The 22,545-nt window shown below is 36.1% G+C and overlaps 1 protein-coding gene across 2 annotated transcripts in view; it reads left to right on the forward strand.

Annotated features, from left to right (window-relative positions):
* Window positions 1–22,545, forward strand: part of LOC128990635 (oxysterol-binding protein-related protein 1-like) — a 102,469-nt gene that overhangs the window by 59,512 nt on the left and 20,412 nt on the right. For both annotated transcript variants that reach the window (XM_054413112.1, XM_054413114.1), the window contains exons 11-13: window positions 245–404; window positions 13,177–13,242; window positions 17,740–17,905. In XM_054413112.1, the coding sequence (XP_054269087.1) occupies window positions 245–404; window positions 13,177–13,242; window positions 17,740–17,905 (392 nt within the window). The remainder of the gene's footprint in view (window positions 1–244; window positions 405–13,176; window positions 13,243–17,739; window positions 17,906–22,545) is intronic.

The following is a 22,545-nucleotide window of genomic DNA, read 5'->3' on the forward strand; positions in this document are numbered from 1 at the left end:
TGCAGCTGAAGAAAGAGAGAGAGAGAGACTTGTAGTGTGTTGGAAGCACTCTAGGCAAGTTGGCTCAGGAACATCATGAGCTGGAGGAGTTTATAGAATCTCATATGTGTTGTTGTAGGTGAGAGTGATGCAGCTGAAGCAAGAGAGAGAGAGACTTGTAGGGTGTTGGAAGCACTCTAGGCATGTTGGCTCAGGAACATCATGAGCTGGAGGAGTTTATAGAATCTCATATGTGTTGTTGTAGGTGAGAGTGATGCAGCTGAAGCAAGAGAGAGAGAAGTGTAGAGTGTTGGAGGAAGCACTCAGCATGTTGGCTCAGGAACATCATGAGCTGGAACAGTCTATAGCATCTCATGTGTCTTCCCCGACTCCTCCAATTTCGCGTAACCGCAGCCTTAATAACTGTAAGTTCATTTGTCCTAATCTAAATTTCTTTACTATCAAGATTATTGTAATACAATTTGCTATTTAATTTAGTCAAACGCTGGTACTCCAGCCCCATCTTCAAACTCTCTAAGGGTCCTCCACTTCTTTCTTGTCCTCCTTAGACACATGCTGCTGGTACTTAATGTCGCACAGATGTTGCACCTTTATCCAGTTCATCACTAAACTGTAAGGTTTCTTCTATTTTTAACCGACTTCCCCACTACCAACAAAAGGAGGAGGTTCTCGATTTGTTTGTGGCGATGTTTTTTTTTTCCAATGTATGTTCGTTCACCAATTTCTCTGTGCGTTCTGCCATTGCTCTGAGCAAGGTTTGAAACTCTTTGCCTAGCATTCCGTCCACAGACGTGACTAGTGGGGTGAAAGAAGCATTTCTTATTTCTGTTATTGATGTATTTTCTCTTCTTCTCTCTTTCTGCATTCTCCAAAACTTTTTCGTAAGGGAGGTTCAAGTACATTGGAGCATCAGTGTCAACGACATGTACATCGAATAATGCTTCCATCTGAACCTCCCATACACCCCTACAAGCCAAGTCTGCTTTCAGTGCTGCAGCATCCAATGACCCTTGCTCAGAGATCATTGGTTCTCGAACACAGTTTCCCCATGATAGCTCCATCAAGCTTCCAAGTGTATCCCTTACCTCATTAAGTCTTCTTATTATCAACCCAACTTGTGCGACAGTTAGGGGCATGTTCCATATTGAAGTTTTTGCCACAGCCATCACATGAAGAGGGTAGGTGTATAGGAGTTTTCCCATATCTTAGTGTAAGAGCATCTCTGAACTTCAGTGGCAAAAGATCTAAGTTAAGTATTTTTTTAATGGAACACATGACAGCCATCCACTGTGTTTTGATTTAGTATTTGCTCCTCGCAAGATAATTCTTTATTGTTTTAGAGGAATATTTTTAATAGTCGATTTCAAAATGTTTTACCCTTCTAATCTTCTCTCCTCTTTCAAGTCCTTTTTTGTGATAAGTTCTTGAATAAATATTTTCCTCTTAGTTTTTAGGGATTCCATAATGAGTTTACAACATTTCTTTGAAGCTCGGAACAATGCTTTTCCCTGAGTGGTAGAATAAACTAAACCAATTCCTCCATATTTTTTTTGCAGATGTAATATTTTTTGTTCATCTTGGTTTAGATGAGAGCCAAATAAAGCAGGAACAATAGGTTTTGTTCTATTGAGTTTTTTATCCAATGAAAATTAATGTCTTCATTTCAACAACTCTTTGAAAAAAATTCCATTCAGCTTGTATGGATTTTGTGGCAACAGCCTGAGCAGATTGTGGATATTTTTCAGCTACATTCGACAGTCTCACAAAATGACTATTCCACTTTTCTACCTTCTTTTCAATAAAGTCATTTTTTTCATTTTTGTCACATTTAACAAATCCTAAAAAACTACTCCCAGTAACAACCTCTAATCCTGATATGTTGGCTGGGTCTAATGTTGATGGTTCAGATCCAACAATCAAACGGGTTTTGTGAGCTTGTGGGTAGTAACCATATTTAGGCCCAATTTCTTGTAATTTCTCCCACCATTTCATCACATTAAAGTTTTCCTTGGCATGATGAGTCATCTGCATACCATACTTGGTTTGTATCTGGGATGGTTTTTAATTCATAAATTAAAGGCAAAGTGGCTAATCCATACAATATCATAGATAGTGGGTCTCCCTGAGTAACGCCTTCCCTGCTGTGATATGTAGAAAACCCCCTCACACTTCACAGGTTATCCTGCATATACACATGGGAGGGTAGCTTTAGTGAACCCGAATCTTTAACCTTATATAACTTAAGTTATGAGCTGGGTGGCTGTCAAATTATTGTATTCACAGTACTGAATCTTTTATTGTCTTAAAGCAATCAAATATCCTATACAACACAGTAACAGCTATTTTCAAATAGCCCACTAATGAATGCCTGATAGGAAACGTTCTGGAGGCAGCTAGAACTTTAAATTTACAATCCCCAAAAACGAATCTATTCCCTCGTAATCTAATCAAACAAAGTATCTGACCCTAAAAGAATTTCTTTTCTCTAAACTCACAAATCCCAATAACTCACAATCCCCTTAAAACAAAACTTCCCCAAACAAAAACTCACGACTAAAGGGCCTAACCCTAAGACAGAGAAACCAGTACTGACCCAACTCCTCTGGGCCCTTGCCCTGGGCGACTGGCCCCTTTCTCTACTTCAGGTGGCATATTTATTGATCCGATAGCTACCGAGTGCAAAGCTCTCAGTGTTTACAAAACACATCCAGCACGCTTCATAGCAAGCACGACCTGACCACAGGTCATCAACCTAGCCTTGCCTAGGCTACATTAATGAAATGAAATGGAATGCTTTATTTTCCATTACACTGCTGGAAATTCCATTACACTGCTGCTATACATTAGTGTTTTACCTCCTGGCATAATTAGTGCAGCCTTACTCTGGTTTTTGTTGAAAATGAATTGTGCAGCCCTTGGCCATCTAATTCTTGGCTGCTACAAATAACACACGTGCTCTTTGAGTAAACACGTGATAAGGCATTGTCAGCATCAACCATTATCATACAGCTGTCTTCTTCAGTTTGACATTTTTCTTCATATTGGTCTCTCATCATGGGCGTACCCAGAGAAGGGCAGGGTAGGAGCCAGGAAAAGGTATAAAAAAATTGAGATCCAAGAAAAATTGTATTAGTACGAGAAAAGATGAGTAAGATAGACAGATTTTTTATGACATTTTTTGACACATGTTATCAATTTTTCATTAGTTTCTGAGTTATTTCTTCAATAAAATAAAAATTCCTACATTATTAATAAACAGACCAATTTCTTGCAATATGTATAAACTAACAACTTTGTTCAGTATAATGAATTAATAAAAACCTATTTTTTGTGACATTATTTTGTTTTTATTTGCCTTCAACAATAATGTATATGTAACGAACAAAATTGCTCTACGACATAAGTTATCAGGCATTCTTCAAAATAGTTTACGGTACCACACATTTCGGGTGTTATAAATGGATTTGAAAAGTTGGCATGGACACAAAAATACAGTTAAATGTTTATTGTACAGCTAAGCAACCTGACCTGACCCCATTGACGGACATAAAGCCACTTCATAAACTAAGACTTAAACACTGGATTATCGAGCTAGGTTTGTTATATTAATGTCTAAAAATAGCGTAAAATACGCTAATTTCAGCATATTGTTTTAAAATTTTTCCCGGACCCCCCCTACATTCTGGGGGGTATTCCATACTCAGGCCCCCCGGTGTGCCGCCCCTTCTTCAAGTACGCTCTTGCCCCTCCCTAGTTTTGATCCTGGGTACGTCCTTGTAGTGAAAAGAACCTCATTTAAATAGGATAAATACTTTAAATAAAAGTCTAGAGGTTTCCACTAAATATTATTGTTTAATTTATCATACTTTTACAAGTAATTAACAATTAATTGTTTAGAGCAAATAAAAATGAACCACTTTGGTTGAAAAGCCTAAAAGAATGTCTCTTTGTTTATTTTTCTTTTCATAGCAACCAAAATTCAATAAACTATTTAAAACATCTATCAGCTGATAAATCTGTCAGCTCACTACTCTCATGAAATGTATTGTGCCTTCTATTCCTGCTTTTAATCTTACACAGAGTTGACCAGTGCCACATATGTCAATAACTTCATCACCAGCTTCAAGAATGCATTTTGCTACGATACAGTGGAGCACTTCTCCTATACCCAACGGTCTAACACCAGGTTGTCGATTGCAACCAACCGATTAGCCATAAGAGCTTGTATTTTTGACCAAGGTATGATTTCTTCATTTAACTTCATTGCTAATTCAGCAATTGACGCTCTTAAAAAAGCACTTTTTCTACCATGCCTTAGTAAAAAATCTGTACATTGTTCAGAAGTACTCCCGCCTGCCACTCCACTCCCATGCAATTTTCTTGTAACTTTTTCTACATGTTCAGCTGTAATCTCAACTGACTCCAATCTAGGCATTTAGTTGACTGGATAGTTTTAGCAATTCCGGATGAGGCATTGTGCCATTTGGATGCTTTTCTTTAAAATATATCAAATACTGTGTGTCTATCACCATCTATTAGCCTGAAGTAATGTGAAAAACAATCGCGGGCTCGTGCCTAGCGTCCTAAGACAAACAAAAAGTTTGCAAAAGCATAGGTTTTTTCTTAACAATATTTTTTCAGCCTAACTACACTAGGGGTTCAAAACATCTTAGTCTTAGAGTATAAAGTAGTAAGGTGGTAAAAGTAGGCGTGGGTTGATTCGTTGATTGACTTATAAGGATCAGATTAATTAAAATCAGAGGTTTTCAAAAGTAGGTTTACAGTGACAAAAAGTTAGTAGAAAGTAAGGATCGGTTGTTGGTCATGATACCAATCTAGCTAAGATGATCCCGATCCCAATGCAATAATAATATTTAAGGTAAAGGTAACATACAGACATGCTAACATTTGTTCATACTAATATTATAAATGTGAAAGTTTGTGTGTTTGTTTGAAGTTCAATCACGCATGAACTACTGGTCGGATTGAGCTGAAATTTGGTATGATAGCTTACGTTCCAGATTAACATATAGACATACTCTTATCTCAAAGATCCTTTCGGCCTCTGCCCCAGTGGCTCTAGAGATTCCCATGTTAACCTTACCAGTATGCATATTTAAAAGGAATTAATCAACAATCACATAAGACCAACAGATGGAGCACGTTGGCCGCAACGTGAAGCCAGGATTTTTCACTAATCTACAACAAGATGGCGGCTGCCGGCTGTGATGAGCCCTAGTAGGGAGCGCAACTAATTAAATGTTAGTTGATATCAATAATATCCGTGACATTACGCCTTTGTATTATAAATATTTCTATGTATATTACTAATACTAACACAATGACCTTCAAAGTACGCTTTTAATTTTTGTTTCTTGCGTTTACCATTTCTTAGAAAATTTAGTTTACATAATTAACAACAATAACTTTTTGGGTGTGACAAAAGTTCTGAAACCCCACAAATTAATTTATAATATATGTATCTATATTGTATTAAAGTTCATGAGTAAACAATTCATGATGGTTTGCTCAACAAATGTTTTAATCAAATGAGTTATCATTTTCTTAGCATACCGGGTAAGCTAAGATCTTGGAATCCAGGCAGAAAAAGCAAAACTTATACACTTAAGACATCAATTAAATTGAATACGGCTCTAATAAATAAGGTGCAACACCAACGATAACTAATTTGTAAATTACAGTGATGTGTTGGTGGTACGTAAAAATGATTCTTGCAGCTATACCAACTGTTCTAAGGAAAAGAACCAGTACCAAAAACCAACGTTTACAGTTAAGAACTATAGTAAATCCGACCAATTAAATGCATTAATCTAGTCCCAAGGTTATTAATCTCTTGGTTTTGGATTTTCTCGTAAAGTTATAACTTTTAATGTAAACTTATCGGTGTCAGTTTGGAAAAAAAAACAACCTTATCCAAACAACTTCTTGTTATTTCATAGATTATGTATTCTCTTAGTATATCTATTAACATTAGAAGGAAATGTGACAAAAATCATACAATGTTGGGTTTTTGGACATATGTAATTTTGTTCCTTAAGTAGGTAGGCCATGTATTCTATGGAAAAGTACCGGTATCAAGGATTGTCGTCGAAAAGGTTGTTATGAATAAATAGGTAGGCGTACGTACCCAAGAGATGGGCTATGGGCCTATTGGCTGTATGGTCCAGCGATTGCATCACACGGTGAATAGAAACAGTAAGTGACACATTGGGAAAGTGAGTTTAGCATCATCTGTAAACCTCTGTTACAATCACCCACTGCAGTTGTATTTTTTTTACTTTACACTTTGCACAGAGACCTTATTTGTAAGCTATAGACGACGATCATTAAGTGTCCCAGCCATACACAACATTGATTCAAGGTCTTTTTTCTGGTTATCAAAACTCAAGAACAATTTTATCCACAAAGAATTTCTGGTTCCTGACCTGGATGATGCCTAGTTATTTAATTTCATTTACGGTTACACTATGATATTGCACTTGCGATTAATTAAATCCGTTATGTGAGAAAAACGATTTCAATCTCACTTGGTTGGGATTTGCTTTCAAAACGTGATTCGAAATGGTTGCGGTATTTGTAAACATATCAGTGACAGCTAGAAAAAATAATGTTGATCCGAACAGCTGTTCGTTATTTCATAGACGATTATGTGATAAAAATTGAACGAACATTTGACAAAAATCGCACAAAACTGCATTTTTGAACGTCCGTAATTTTATTTACAAAGTAGTGAGGTCATATTTTAATCACTAAAGACACTCTCGCCAATCCAGTGAATACATTAAAATGACTTGGACCTTGATAGGTACTCTCGTTTTCACGGAGAAGATTGCGTAAAATGCCATCTTGAGTGTTACAGACAGACAGACATACAGACAGACAGACAGATAGACAGACAGAAATAGAGATAAGACTCGTTTCTGCTTCTTTAATCTATAAAACGTAAAAATAACCTAAAAATATATAATTCTGAGCAATGTACAGACAAAACTCAAATTTTATTTATATAGATTTAAGATGGAAAATATGAACTCTTAAGCGTTCAGGCAACACGTTGAAAAACCTGATACTATTATAAAATAGGTGTCTCTCAAAGAAACTTGTCCTGTGCTTAGGTAGCTTAATATTGTTTTTTTTTTCTGAGAGTGTACTGCATTGAATGGAACTGCGGTTGATACAGATGATAATTTCTTTTTAAAAACGATAGACAACTGAGTATGTATATGGATGGAAATGTGAGAATATTGTATTCCTTGAAGAGAGGCTTACAAGAAGTACGACGGGATATTCTGAAGGCTGCTCTTAGGGCTTTTTTCTGAAGACGGAAGACAAACTTCGTACTGTTCAAACTGTTCGTACGCTCTCACAGCCCCAAACTGCCACCAAATACGACAATAATGGGTAAATCAGTCCATAATAGCCACTCAAGGTTACACGAGAATCGGTAAACCTCGAAAGACCTCTGATCACAAAAATTCCTGTGCTAATTCTTCTGGATATGAGCTCTATATGGTCATGAAAGTTGAGCTGTCTGTCTAAAACCAAACCAAGAAACTTAGCATTGCTGCAAGAAGAGATCTCTTCGTCACCTATCAAAACAGTCAGTGGGACTTGCTTTTTTGAGCTGTTAATATGGTATTGGAGCATTTTTGTTTTCTTGCAGTTTAGAAGAAGTTTGTTGTTTTGGAACCATTGCAAAGCTCTATTGGAACTCTCAAATGCTGTTGTCTCTAGATGAGCCACGTCTTTAGCTGAGACGCAAAGTGAGGTGTCGTCGGCATATAAACAAACATCTACATTTGAACTTGGATTATTTGATACAAAAGAAGGCAGGTCATTAATGAAGAGCAAAAACAGGATTGGGCCGATGATAGAACCCTGGGGAACACCCCGAATAACAACAGACGAAGCAGAGGTAGCATGATTACGAATTCCTTGGGAGTCAACAAAGGGTATCCGGACTGATTGAGTTCTTCCTTGAAGAAAGGATGACACCCATTCGTGAGATAAGCCCCGTACTCCAAGACAATAAAAGATTCAGTACTGTGAATACAATAATTTGACAGCCACCCAGCTCATAACTTAAGTTATATAAGGTTAAAGATTCAGGGTTCACTAAAGCTACCCTCCCATGTGTACATGCAGGATAACCTGTGAAGTGTGAGGGGGTTTTCTGCATATCACAGCAGGGAAGGCGTTACTCAGGGAGACCCACTGTCTATGATATTGTATGGATTAGCCACTTTGCCTTTAATTTATGAATTAAAAACCATCCCAGATACAAACCAAGTATGGTATGCAGATGACTCATCATGCCAAGGAAAACTTTATAATGTGATGAAATGGTGGGAGAAATTACAAGAAATTGGGCCTAAATATGGTTACTACCCACAACCTCACAAAACCCGTTTGATTGTTGGATCTGAACCATCAACATTAGACCCAGCCAACATATCAGGATTAGAGGTTGTTACTGGGAGTAGTTTTTTAGGATTTGTTAAATGTGACAAAAATGAAAAAAATGACTTTATTGAAAAGAAGGTAGAAAAGTGGAATAGTCATTTTGTGAGACTGTCGAATGTAGCTGAAAAATATCCACAATCTGCTCAGGCTGTTGCCACAAAATCCATACAAGCTGAATGGAATTTTTTTCAAAGAGTTGTTGAAATGAAGACATTAATTTTCATTGGATAAAAAACTCAATAGAACAAAACCTATTTCCTGCTTTATTTGGCTCTCATCTAAACCAAGATGAACAAAAAATTCAAAATTCAAAATATTCAAAATATTCCTCTAAAACAATAAAGAATTATCTTGCGAGGAGCAAATACTAAATCAAAACACAGTGGATGGCTGTCATGTGTTCCATTAAAAAAATACTTAACTTAGATCTTTCGCCACTGAAGTTCAGAGATGCTCTTACACTAAGATATGGGAAAACTCCTATACACCTACCCTCTTCATGTGATGGCTGTGGCAAAAACTTCAATATGGAACATGCCCTTAACTGTCGCACAGGTGGGTTGATAATAAGAAGACATAATGAGATAAGGGATACACTTGGAAGCTTGATGGAGCTATCATGGGGAAACTGTGTTCGAGAACCAATGATCTCTGAGCAAGGGTCATTGGATGCTGCAGCACTGAAAGCAGACTTGGCTTGTAGGGGTGTATGGAAGGTTCAGATGGAAGACAATAGACAATAGACAAATAATCTTTATTTACACATTCATTAAGAATAGTAGTAGCGTCAATTTACAATTTTTTCTAAATGTTTGGTTGAGGTGTTGTTTAGTCAAAGACCTGTTGATGGTATTCTTCTAAGGAATAGAAAGGTCGATTAATGAGCCATTGATGCAAAGCTGGTTTGAGGTCATCTACTGACTTGCTTCTTAGATCTGGAGGTAGCCTGTTGTAGATTTTCATTCCTGCGTATGAAGGTTTCTTTTCAAACTGTGCCGTGCGATGTTGTGGAAGGTTGTACTGCATGGTGTTTCTCAGGTTGTGTTGGTGCATTTCGCCACGCCTTGTAGGGTTATTTCTTACTGCAAATAACACAACTTCCTGGATGTAGAGTGCTACAAGGGTAAGTACTTTGAGTGACCTGAATGCTTCCCTGCAGCTGTCGAGTCTGTGGAGTCCTGCAGTTATTCTGACTGCCTTTTTTTGTTTTCTGAGAACTCTTTGCATGTTAGTGGCAGAGGTTCCACCCCATGCTACAAGTCCATATCTCATATGCGACTCGAAAAGTGCAAAGTATGCTACTTTTGTTGTCATGTCATCTGTTGCATTTTTTATATGTTTAAGAGCATAGATGGTTGAACTTAATTTTTTACATATATTGTCCACATGAGGGGTCCAGGTTAAATTCTTGTCGAGTGTGATGCCCAAAAACTTAGCTTCATCTTCCACTTCTACATCTGGGAGTCGTGGCACTTCTTGAGATTTACGGCCAAAAGCTATTTGAGTTGTTTTAGACGTGTTTACTGCGAGATCATTGTTATAGCAGTATTGGTAGGCCATACTGAGTGACACATAGGATTTTACTTCTAGATTTTCAGCTAGTGGTTCATTAAACACTAAGGTTGTGTCATCAGCATACATAAGAGTAAGGCAGGCGTCTCCTATTTGTTGCGGCAAATCGTTGGTAAAAAGAATAAACAGTACCGGACCCATAACTGAACCTTGGGGAACTCCTCGATTTATTGGTTGAAAATTTGATCTTGTTTTTCTTATTAGGCTGTTATCTCTGTGCCTTAGTTCTACAAACTGACTCCTGTCTGTAAGGTAGCTTTGAAACCATTCTCTTACTATCCCTGATACCCCCAGGGAATCCAGCTTTTTAATGATTAGCTGGTGGTCAAGGCAGTCAAATGCCTTACTGAAATCAAGAAAGATTCCTGTTGTTAGATTGCCTTCATCTAGGCTGTCAATCAGGGACTCAACCATCTGAATTATTGCTGTTGTTGTGGATTTCCCTTTTGTAAATCCATGTTGAAGGTTGTTTAGTAGGTTGTGATTTATGCAGTGGTCTAAAAGTCTTTTTAAAACAACTTTTTCGTATATTTTGGAGAAGGTGGAAACGAGGGAAATTGGTCTGTAGTTGCTTGCTTCTAATGTGCTACCTTTTTTAAATTTCGGGTATACTTTAGTTATTTTAAGTAGTGAAGGAAAGATGCCTTGTTTTAGGGACTTATTTATCAAATCAGCCAATGGTAGTGCTAGTTCATTGCAGCAATGCTTAAGTATTTTTGACGAGATTTCACCAATTCCAGACGAGTTTTTTGCTTTAAGTTTGTTTATAATCATTTTAACTTCCTTCTCGTCTGTGCTTTGAAAGGAGGAAAACAGTGGACCTGTTTGAGTTACGTCAGGAGTTTGAGCTGTGGTCTTTAGGTGTTTTTGTTTCTCTACTGTTTTTTCTCCTACTTGTGTAAAAAATGTATTCAAATGCTCTGCAACATGGGTCACATTACTTATGAGTTGGCCATCTACTTGAAGGGTTATTTCATTTAGGGATGTTTCCTTTTTGGACCACACTGTGTTTATTGTTTCCCAGATAGCTTTAGATTTATTTTCAGCTTTCATTAACTGGTCAGAGTTAACCTTTTTCCGCATCGTTTTCAAGTACAGGTCATAGTTCTTTTTATTTTCAATAGAAACCCTTCTGTCATCTGGATTTCCCGTCACCTCAAACTTTCTTAGAGCTTTAAGAAATTCGGCTTTAAGTCTCACTGCTTCTGGGTCCATGGAGAATTTTAGTTTATGTTTTCTTTGTATTTTTATCTTCTTTTGGGGGCAGGCTGCATCCATAGCTACTCTCACTATGTTACTAAAAGTTTTAAAAGCTTCTTCGGCATTGTTTATTGAGGTAACACTAAGCCAGTTTTCTTGACTGAGAAGATACTTGAGGTCTTGCAGGTTTTTATTTTTTAGGCAGCGTCCAATTTGGGCAGGATAACTTGAGTTGATGTGTGATTTGAAGTTTACAGTACAGAGTTGAGCAGTATGATCCGAAAGTCCTGCATTGATGATTTCTGGAGTGAGTTGGTTTGTGTCCATATTTGTACATATCCAGTCAATGGAGGTTTGTGTTAGATTTGTTATTCTCGTAGGTGGAAGCTGTAGTCTCTGGATGTTGTGCATAGCAAGAGTTTCATTTAAGATAATGTGTTTCCTGTTTGGGTTACACAAATCAACGTTAATATCTCCCATGATGATAAGAGGGGAATTTTCAATTTTTGTTTCCTCAATTAGTTCTGTAAAGGTGTTTAATGATTCCTCAAGGTCTCCGTTTGGGGGTCTGTAGGTTCCCAGTACAAACAGATTTGAGTTCTTGAATTTTATTTTTATAAGAGCTGCTTCAAATAACAGTTCTTTACAGTACTTGGAAACATCTATGGCTACTGTGCTGCTCTCAAGGCTTTCTTTTACAAGAATGCAAACACCCAGCATTATTCGATGTACGTGTCGTTGACACTGATGCTCCATCGTACTTAAACCTCCCTTACGAAAAAGTTTTGGAGAATGCAGAAAGAGAGAAGAAGAGAAAATACATCAATAACAGAAATAAGAAATGCTTCTTTCACCCCACTAGTCACGTCTGTGGACGGAATGCTAGGCAAAGAGTTTCAAACCTTGCTCAGAGCAATGGCAGAACGCCTAACAGAATAATAGAAGAAACCTTACAGTTTAGTGATGAACTGGATAAAGGTAAAAACCATCTGTGCGACATTAAGTGCCAGCAGCATGTGTCTAAGGAGGACAAGAAAGAAGTGGAGGACCCTTAGATAGTTTGAAGATGGGGCTGGAGTACCAGCGTTTGATTAAATTAAACCTCTGTTACAATCACCCACTGCAGTTGTCACTTTACACTTTACACAACCACCATTGAAGTGCCGTTAGCCCGTCAATGAGTTGAAACCTTTTATGTAAGCTATAGGTAAGGCTTATGTAAAAAATGTAAGTTTCCCCAGCCATATACAACACTGATTCAAGGTCTTTTTCCCGGTTATCAAAACTCAAGAAAAATTTTATACACAAATAATCTCTATTTTCATTTACGGTTACCCTACACATTATTACACTTGCGATTAATTAAATCCGTTATGTAAGGAAACACGGTTTGAATCCAACTTGGTTTGGATTAGCTTTTGAAACGTGATCGTAAATGATTGCGGTATTTGTAAACAACATTCAACGTAAACATATCAGTGACAGCTAGAGAAAAATAATCTTGATCCGAACAGCTGATCGCTATTTCATAGATGATTAAGTGATAAACATTGGGAGAAAACTTGGCAAATATCGCACAAAATTGGGTTTTTAAACGTCCGTAATTTTATTTAAAAAGTAGTGAGGCCATATTTTAATAGCTAAAAACACTCTTGCCAATCCAGTGAATACATTAAAATTATTCGGATCTTGATAGTTACTCTCGTTTTTCAGGAGAAGGCCGCGTAAAATGGCTCTTGGGCCGTGACAGACGGAAGACAGACAGAAATTGAGATGAGACTTGTTTCGGCCTCTTTAATGTATAAAACGTAAAAATAAACTAAAAATTTATGATTCTGAGCAATGTACAGACAAAACTCTAATTTGATTTATATAGATGGATAATTTGATTAAAATAACTAATCTTGTGAATTTTTTCAGTGAGTGTCCATAGCCGTAGATTTTACGAGACGTCAGACGACGAGTTTTATGATGCCTTTGAAGCAGGTTAGTCGGCATAATATTGACACATGTTTTGTGTCTGTAGACATTTATCCTGTATTTAAAAAATATGCTTTAAATGTTTTAATTAAGTAAGATATACATTCCATGAAAGTGTAAGGAGGAAATGGATTCTTAAATCAATGATTTCATTTTGTTACTCTGTATTTAACTTTGATGTGCCTTTTATGAGTGCCAATAACAACAACTGTGATATCCACATGCAATCAAATATTTTTTACTTAAGTTCGTTACGTTATTTTTATTTAACTTTTTATTTATTCAAGATGTTTTTAACAATTGTAATTTGTTAATTTAGATCAGTATTTTAAAGTATTATTTTCATTATACTAAGTTTATTTGTATTGTTTTGTATTAGTAAATGGTAGTACCGTACATGAAAATCATTGTTGTCCTCACATGTTTTTACTTTTGAAATATAGTTTTGTTATTTTTACTAATATGTTCCATTATTTTTTTACACCCTGTTTCTTGTGAATGGTTTTTAACATTTTATTTAAGTTATTGCCTAGAATTTAAATAACAGACTGATTATTGATTATTATACAAGTTGCCTTGAACTTGAGAAAAAAACTTGGATTATGTGGGAGGCCCAAGTAGTCACTGATGTAATAAGTTAAAAACTAAAACGATTGAATAATCATAATGTTACTACCTACATTTAGAGGCTGAATTCAACAAATTTTCTCCATAATTAACATGCAAACCAAGGTAGTTTTCGCCTAGTTTTAGCAAATTTTTCCTATAGGGAAGTAGTTATTACAGTAGGTTGTATGGTAAGACCTAGACCCAGGAGTGATATACTTTTTTAATTTTCATGTTCAAACAAGGCCAAAAATCTTTATATCCGGATAGTATTATCACGTATTATCCGTATACAGGGTGTCCGATCTTAAGTGTTTAAAAACAATTATCTGTCAAACTGCATATAATTATTAACTGGTGATTTAATTATGCCTATTTGAGGTTACCAACTCAAATTTTAAGAGGATGAATTAAAAGATTTTCAAAAAATAATGGTATTAGTAATTATGAAAAAACTTACTGCTCATGAATGCTTGGCAATAAGTTTTTTAAGCTTTCAACTGACAAAGGTTTTGAGATAATCCAGGTGAAGCAATTTGCATGATGTACTAAAGCTAGAGGGATTTAAATTTTTTTTAATGCTTCGATACTCGATGGCTGTCAAAATTCTGGTTACTTTTTGGCTACCCTAGAGTTGAAAGAGATTTCCTTTTTGCACGTTTTGATTCATAGAGCTTTATCTGTCTATTATCAGGGTATGATTGCGGGTTACCTTAACTCCTCCCCCGTGGGGGCCGAGCTGGTCTAGAGGTAGAGAGTTAGGTCCCTGAGGTCCTGGGATCAAACCCCGACAAATCAACAAAGCATTATATCATCTAAGTATGAAGCTTGTGTCACAGCTGATCCGCTGTCAACCAGTTCAATCTGAGGTTTTCTAGTATCGTAGGGGGGAGAGTAGGGAAAGAGTCGGGGCACAGGCAGTTGTGGGCAGGAATTACGTGAGGAAGGACCGTCACAGAACGTGGACATGCTAACTGATAAGTTGTAGAGGTTAATTATTGCTAAATCATAAATTAATTATGTTCTAATTCCTTTCAGGAAAGGGGGGGGGGCTAAGGGGTTAGGGATTATTCACTTTATTAATATGATATATATGTAAATTGAGATAACCAACACCATTCTTTCCTTTATGGCATGAGTGGAAGGTTATCGCTGCATTCTTATTTTACAGTATATCTAAATTTATAGCATGTGTTGATAAATTAGATCATTAAAATGGCTGTGATATACATGTGGCTTGGCTCAATATTTAATTAGATAAAATAATATATTCAAACGTAGAGATGTAGCACAAACAAGTAATCTTAGAATATAATTGAGCCTACAAACGATTCTCATGAGCCCAGTATCGCAACGTAAGTGATAATTTGGCAACCCCTTGGTCTAGCCTTAAGTAATGGGAAAACGATCCCGAGCCAGAACCTAGTGTCCTATGAAAAAAAAAATAACTCCTCCCTAGCAAGCCAAAACCTCATTGTATTTCGTTTTCAGAATTATTGAGATATGGTAACAAATTTTAAGTAGATTCTAAATATTAATTATTCCAATACTTTCATACATTTGAATGGCCTTTTCCCCCAAAATAGCATCTTGGACATTGGTCTATCTATACGTATGTCACTCATCTTTTTAAAAGATAAAAAATGTTTTGTGCCACATAGCCAAAGAAGTCTCATATCTGTGATTTTTTATGATCTGATCAAAAGTGTTCTTTGATGGAAATGGAATTTTGAGGTTTTTCATTGAGTCTAAAAGAGAAATTTCAGGTGTTGCACATTGGTTTAAGTACCATAATGATCTAAATAACGGCTTTACAGTCGGTTGAAAGTGATGGAAGTGTTGAACACACTAAAAGAACAAAGACTACTAAATAAATAAATAAATAAATACCTTTCAATTAAAAAATCCTTAAAATAGTTAAATCCAGGCCTTAAGCCATCCTTACAATAGTTATTTGTGTAACTAGTGGTGAAAGTGGCACTTTGCTGCACACGAGAGCAATGTTTACATGTTTTTAATTGTTAAATGTTTTTATGTTGTTTTCTCGCCTGCGGCTCGTGCGGAATGATCTCGAGTGCAGCAAAGGCCTTTTTCACTCGTGTTACACATTATATTTTTCCTACAGTCACTATAAAGCATATAAATAATTAGTCTTTCAAACACTATACAACACGGTTTTAGGTTCAGCTGGCAACACAAATGGTGCCCTAGAGAAAGTAGTACCCGCGGTCCGTATCACTCCGCTATTTTTCCTCGGCAAGAAATGTGCTCCGCGTTTTGAGAATATAGTTCTGTATGTTTTTGTAATTTGAAGTGGTTTCCGCGCAAAAAAAAATGCTTTAAAGGTATTTTCTTGTTTACTAAGATCGTAGGAATGTTTTAAAAACGTTTAAAAGAAAAGTCCAGAAAGTTCAGAAATACCGAAACTATAAACACGAAATGACAGGTTAAATCGTAGTTATAATAGTCAATCAGCTGCTCATAGTATTATTATCTTTAAGTGTTGCCAACCTATTTCCAAGCGTACACGGATTACGTGCATAATAGAACCACCCTGTTTTGTGTTGTTCAGTTGGAATCCTGATGTGCGGCAAAGTATAAACCGTACGACAAAGTATAAACCGTACGGCAAAGTATAAATGTGCAGCAATTAGCAGCTTTCTGTACTATAAACAGTACAAGGAAGCCAACTTTGTCGGGTGACTGTAGAAAAAAAATATTTTATTATATGAACAAAGCTGAAGTTTCCTAGGCACAAGAGTGATGAGAAGCGATTTTCCACTCGTCCAGTGGCAGTCTGCTCTGCTTCTAGGAAACGAGTACTAGGAAATTATCGAGGACAATAGGAGAGCGTACTCCGCTTCCATTTCTAGGAAAACCCATCGTAATTAAGTCATCATTGCTAAAAAATTGAAATTCTGGCAATTAGATGTAAGATGTTGCACTTACCCACGTTATCTCCGTAAATAATACTTACCACCTTTTAGATAGAATCAGCAAACCAACACATACTTTCTCCCATTTGCTTGAAATTAAAATTCCTACAACTTCTACAAGCAAAACAGATATTTCCAATCCAAAGCTCAAATTTAAGATTTTGATAAAAAAAACAATACTTTCTCTATATACTTTGTATAGGGGGAGCAAGTAAAATGAAGGGATTTATTTTGACTTCCTTCTTACAAGAGTTATGACTAACTGCATCCAAATGACTGAAACTAAACCATAGCCCCTCTAATACAAGGCTGTGGCGATGGTGTGTGGCAACGTCACACCGGCCGGCCTATTGCCATGGCAATAACAGGAATGATAAACTTGTAAACATAAGCATTTCGCACACACTCCATTACAAATTAGTGCAACAGCTGGTTTAGTGTGCCGGGTCTGCGGCATTGCCATTTTTGTCTCGCCAAGGCCTTGTATTAGAGGAGGCTATGCTGAAACCCACCGTCACTGATGACAATAGTAAAACACAGGTCAGAGTGAAGGAAACTAGCTGACCACCCTAATCGTCTAATCTCTTGAGCCTATCGTGTGTGCTTTGAGCTGCTCAGGTTGAAGGTGGCCTAGTCAGTGTCATATCTGGTGATATATTAGACATTAGTATAATAAAATATGATAATATTGAGTTAAAACTCACCAACTCACCTGAAATTTTGTTAAAAAATAAACAGGTGATTAAAATATAATCATTTCTACCATCAGATTTGTATATTTTCTTCAACAAAAAAGAGTCAAGGAGATAGCAGAGCCAGAAGTATAACTCACTGACCAGGACAACACTGTCTACCTGAGTAGCTCCAAGAGATAAGACTACTGTGATATACTGGTTGGCCTCACTCTGACCTGTGTTTTACCATAAGTAAGATCACCCTTACTGTGTATGTTTGTTCTCAGACTCTGACACAGAAACTCTAGTCACTGCTGCAACTCCAGGCTCGGACAGTGACACTCTAGTCAGTTTCCCTTCACCTACTTCAAGTGTTGCGACGCTCGTATCCGTCCACTCGTTCCGCTCGGCTCTAGAGTGCAAGGCTCATCACACACACCGCATTGCAGCGAGGTCTGTGCCACTGCCTGTACGTACACTTGCATGCTTCTATTTTGTGCACTATTTAGCTATATAATAGAAACTAGAAAGTAATTTGTAAAAGTGGTAATATAAGGACGATCGAACGATGAGAATTATGTTTTTGTGAAATAGAAATACGGAAAGTAAATAAAAGAAACTTCTTATAACACTTAAAACTAGTTTTAACTTAGTTTTAAGTCTTATAGACGTTTCATTTATTTACTTTCCGTAAATTTAATAACACGTACAATGCTGATCAAGAAGTTATTTAAATAGAAATACACAATACATTACTTTATAAAGGACTAGCAGAAATGATTAAAGCTTCAAGCTGTCCTATGATAGCGCAGGGTGTTTAAAGATGAATTGTCCAACTTTTAGGATATTAATTTGTTGTGAAATACACAGTACATTACTATAACTACACAGAACATAGTGTGAAAGAGAATGAATCTTGTAGTTGTCTATACCGGTACACTTTTTTGATTAATTTATATTTAAGAGGTTGATGGCCTTAACCTTGCATTTGCCGGTACACATGGGCCACAGAAACCTGTGTGTGAAACATATTCAGCAAATCAAGGGGTGAGCCGGTACTTTTTTAGATGATAAAAAGTAGTGGCAGGTAATAGGATCCAAACCCACGACTTTGCTGCCTTCGGCCCGAAGTCCGTGGCGCTACAGACTGAGCCACCGACTCACCAACCTTACAACTACCACCATGCCACTTTACAAGTGTCATTAGATACTCCAAGTGGATCAAGATAATGTGCTCTTTTGCCATTGTAAATATTGGCTACCATATTTTTAGCCAACAATGAAATTGAACAAGCAAACTTCAGTTAATAAATGCATACTTTAATGCATACTTTTTAACAATAAAATGAAGAAACTAGAGCTATGCACTATGCACTGCAGGTTAATAACTTTTATTATTAATCACAATTAAGGAGTTCTAACTGGTAGGTAGCTTAATTGGTAGGATAGCCGAGTACTTTGAGTGCTCACCTTCAAATTTGAAGGTGGCTGGTTTGATTTCAAGCAAGATTGTTTAGCAGTTAATGTTAGATAGGAACAATAAAGGGATTAAAATTTGGTATGTTGGTGTAGATGTGAGAAATTACAAAATTTAGGCATTCATAAATTAGTAAGTTAATTGATTCATTTGAGAAATTAGGAAATAAGAAAATTTAAAAATTGTGAATTTGAAAAATTTCAGGGTTTTAAAGTTATTAATTTGGAAATTTGGTAATTAGAGATTTGAAAACCAATTTACAAAATCCAAATTTTAAAATCCATATCGCTAGTGTTTCTCCTCTGCTTTTCCATATGTATTGGGGTTTTAACACATCCTGGTTTACCAATTTACATTTTACAAATTCACATTCACATGTTCACATTTTCTGATTTTTAAATCCACTGAATTCACAATTTACAAATCCCAAATTTTCTCATGTCCTTTTTTTACATTTCCAATTTTCTTAATTTACATTACTACCCATAATTCTCAATTAATTGTTTATTTTTCCAATTTACAATTTCCACATCCCAAATTTCCTAATTTAAATTTTCTTTATTCCAAATATTTCAAATTTATAAAATCGAAATTCAAAAAATTCCAAAAATCTGAAATTTAAATTTTTTAATTGGCATTGGTTACTGATTTACCAAATTCCAAATAATTTCACAATATCGTGGTTTACAAAATTTATTTTTCAATCAATTTACATTTTATGAGACAAATGTCTCATATTTTTGAATTTACCAGATTCTCAATTTAAAATTATTATCCTATTTACAATTTCAAATTATTTAATTTAAGCATTACAATTTAGTGTTTAATTGCATACATTTTGAATCCATAACTTCTTTATTTTAAATGATAATTCCCAATTTTCTACATTTTTAAATCCAAATTCCTAATTTTAATGTTTTCTTATTTTATTTAAACCTTTTTGAGTTTTGTTGTTTTTAAACTGTATTAACTAATATTCAAATCAACTTTAAAATTTAGTTTTTCTTATCGTCCGAAATGTTATTTTTTTGCTTTCTAATATCTAAAATGTCCCAATATGTACAATTAATTGACTAGCCAATGACTTGATTTGATATCGTCGTATTAAGTATAGGCATAGATTAAGCATAATCCCCTAGGAAGTATGCTTAATCTATGGTATATAGGCTAAGTAAACGGTGATCGCGGACGGGAAGTGAAGACGGCCATGCCGTGATTGCTATAGTTGCTCAATGCTCACTGATGTGTCCACGTCACGATCGCTTTCCCGATGTTTCAAGGGTTTCGAGTTTTGTCTTGGTCTATTTGCAGGTCACATCACTAATGTAAATAAATAATATCGATCGCTGCTCATTCATACAATTCAATAGCCGAGAGGAGGCTATGGGCTATGGTAGCCGATTTTGTAAGTCTGTGCAGCCAGTAGGGCCGTGCCACAGACAATATAATACTTAATGTTTATTCCATTGTCTGTGGCCGTGCCCTGTAGTAGCCGCGAAGTACCGGTCCAGTACCCATATGTTAACGTTGGTTCTTTCTACTAATACTCTTTTCCCAAGAACCAATATCACCGACAATGCCGACAGGCACAAACACATCACTAATAATTCTCAAATAAAATGTGAATTCGGGTCTTTTATATTTTCTCAACCCTGATGATAGGTGAAGCCCTTATTCCCTCTCCTGGACCCACCTTTGGATCAAAAACTGTCTATGATATTGTGTAAAAATGTTTAATTAACCTTTTGCACTTTAACGTGGTATAGTTCTCCAAGCAAAAAAATTAAGTAACGAATGTGTAAACCATACTTGTGAATTTAGTCATTCTTATAAAACAAAGAGTATTTCCAAAATTACCTATCTGTATCAAAGATAAGCGAATGTTTATCTAATCTTGCAAAACTGTTTGTATATTTAGCTAAAAGCTAAACAAATCACAACACAGGAAGTTTTATCCCCGTTCGGTTGGGTAGGTAAGTGTAGGTAGGGGGTGTACGTAATCTGTTTGACTTCGACCCGACCATGTCAGCTGACCATACCCCCTTACGACCCCCTACCACCCCCCACCACCTCCTACCAGCGCCTGCGCGCACCCCTGTAATAGACCCGTCAATAATGCATACGCGACTTATTTTAGTGGTGTATTGAGTGTTTCGGAGAGTGACTATTCTGTCTTAGTGTTTATTTCTAGGGTAAAGGGTATTTATTTACTTAGCTCGACTACATTGATGTGTATTAAAATTAGTGTTGGATCGAAGTACGGATTTCCAAATGACCCCTTGTGGGTGGCGTATCGAATAGAACAAAGATCAGTTGGGAAGCGTCAAAGATTTAACATAATGACGAAATATATCAATTGAAATGTATATCACTTAACTAGGTATGATTGTAACTCATGAAAGGCTTCGAATCCGATAGTAACGTATAAGTAACAGTAAAGTTGTTCTTTAATGGTCTAATAGTTGATTACCATTTCCTTAATTTTAGAATTTCGCAATTTTAATCAGCATTTTCAGTAGCATATTTCCGATCTAATTGTTAAAGCTTTTGCAGGATCGTTGCTTAGAAGGTTATTGTAAGCTATCTAATCGCTTAGTAGTCACGCCATCATGCTATTACGACCTACAACCTGTTAGCTCTCCATTACAGTAGTGACTTTGGTTGGGCGAGGAGATCAGGAGAACCGTGCCCATTCGAAATTCAATATCTGAAACGTATAATTTGTCCGTCTTTCAGTATGCCTAACTGGGTACCCATAAGCAATTACAGTATTTGAATTTTTCTTTGATAATTATTTATTTGAAGTAAATTTAGTTTGTAACATGTTACTAATTGTAAACCCTGGTTTCTTTGGGCATTTTTTTTTTAAATCAAGAACATTTAAGATTCAAACGCGTTGTGAAGTGTTTTTAGAATACATTTGTTATAGTATTCGATTTTGTAATGGATATAGTAGTTTTAATCAACAGCGAGAATAAGGAAAACTTAGTTTGGCAATAATTTGTTGCCAAAATGATACTTGGATTCTTCGTGCTAAACATAATAGGCTACCTACTGTAATAAAATATTACGATTAACAGCTCATGCTCCACTGGTTTACACATTTTTTTGTGATAAAGTGAAAATTACTAAATATATTATAAAATTTGTAAATATAGCCCTCGTATATAAACCATTTGTAACCATGAATAAAGTATATGCCGCACCTATGTAAAGTACGAAAATTATTGTCGTTTGGCGTAGTTAATTTTATTCTATGATTTGCGTGTACGGTACTTCAGCTGTATGTGACTGAGTAGTGAGTAACCGAAGTCTTGAAACATTTAGTTATTTGAGTTACCATCTCAAGTTTAGTTCGTGGATTACTTTTCAAGGTTGTATTACTATAGTATAGGTACACATCCTGCAGGGGACATCTGCAATGAGTCAATGACATCGGTTTTCAGTGCTATAGAAGGGCTATTTTACATGAAGTTGAACATCATCTACTCTTTTGTAGGCCTTTGACTTTAGTGTCCGCTGCTGAGGGCAAGGGACGAAAAACGACTCATATAAACAAGCTCTAACGTCAGATCAAGATTTAGATCGATGTTGTAATTGATGTAATAAAATATCT

Source organism: Macrosteles quadrilineatus, unplaced genomic scaffold (genome assembly GCF_028750875.1).
Source record: "Macrosteles quadrilineatus isolate MER2022 unplaced genomic scaffold, UCM_ALF_1.0 Scaffold_3__2_contigs__length_128488019, whole genome shotgun sequence".
NCBI classification, from domain to species: Eukaryota; Metazoa; Arthropoda; class Insecta; order Hemiptera; family Cicadellidae; genus Macrosteles; species Macrosteles quadrilineatus.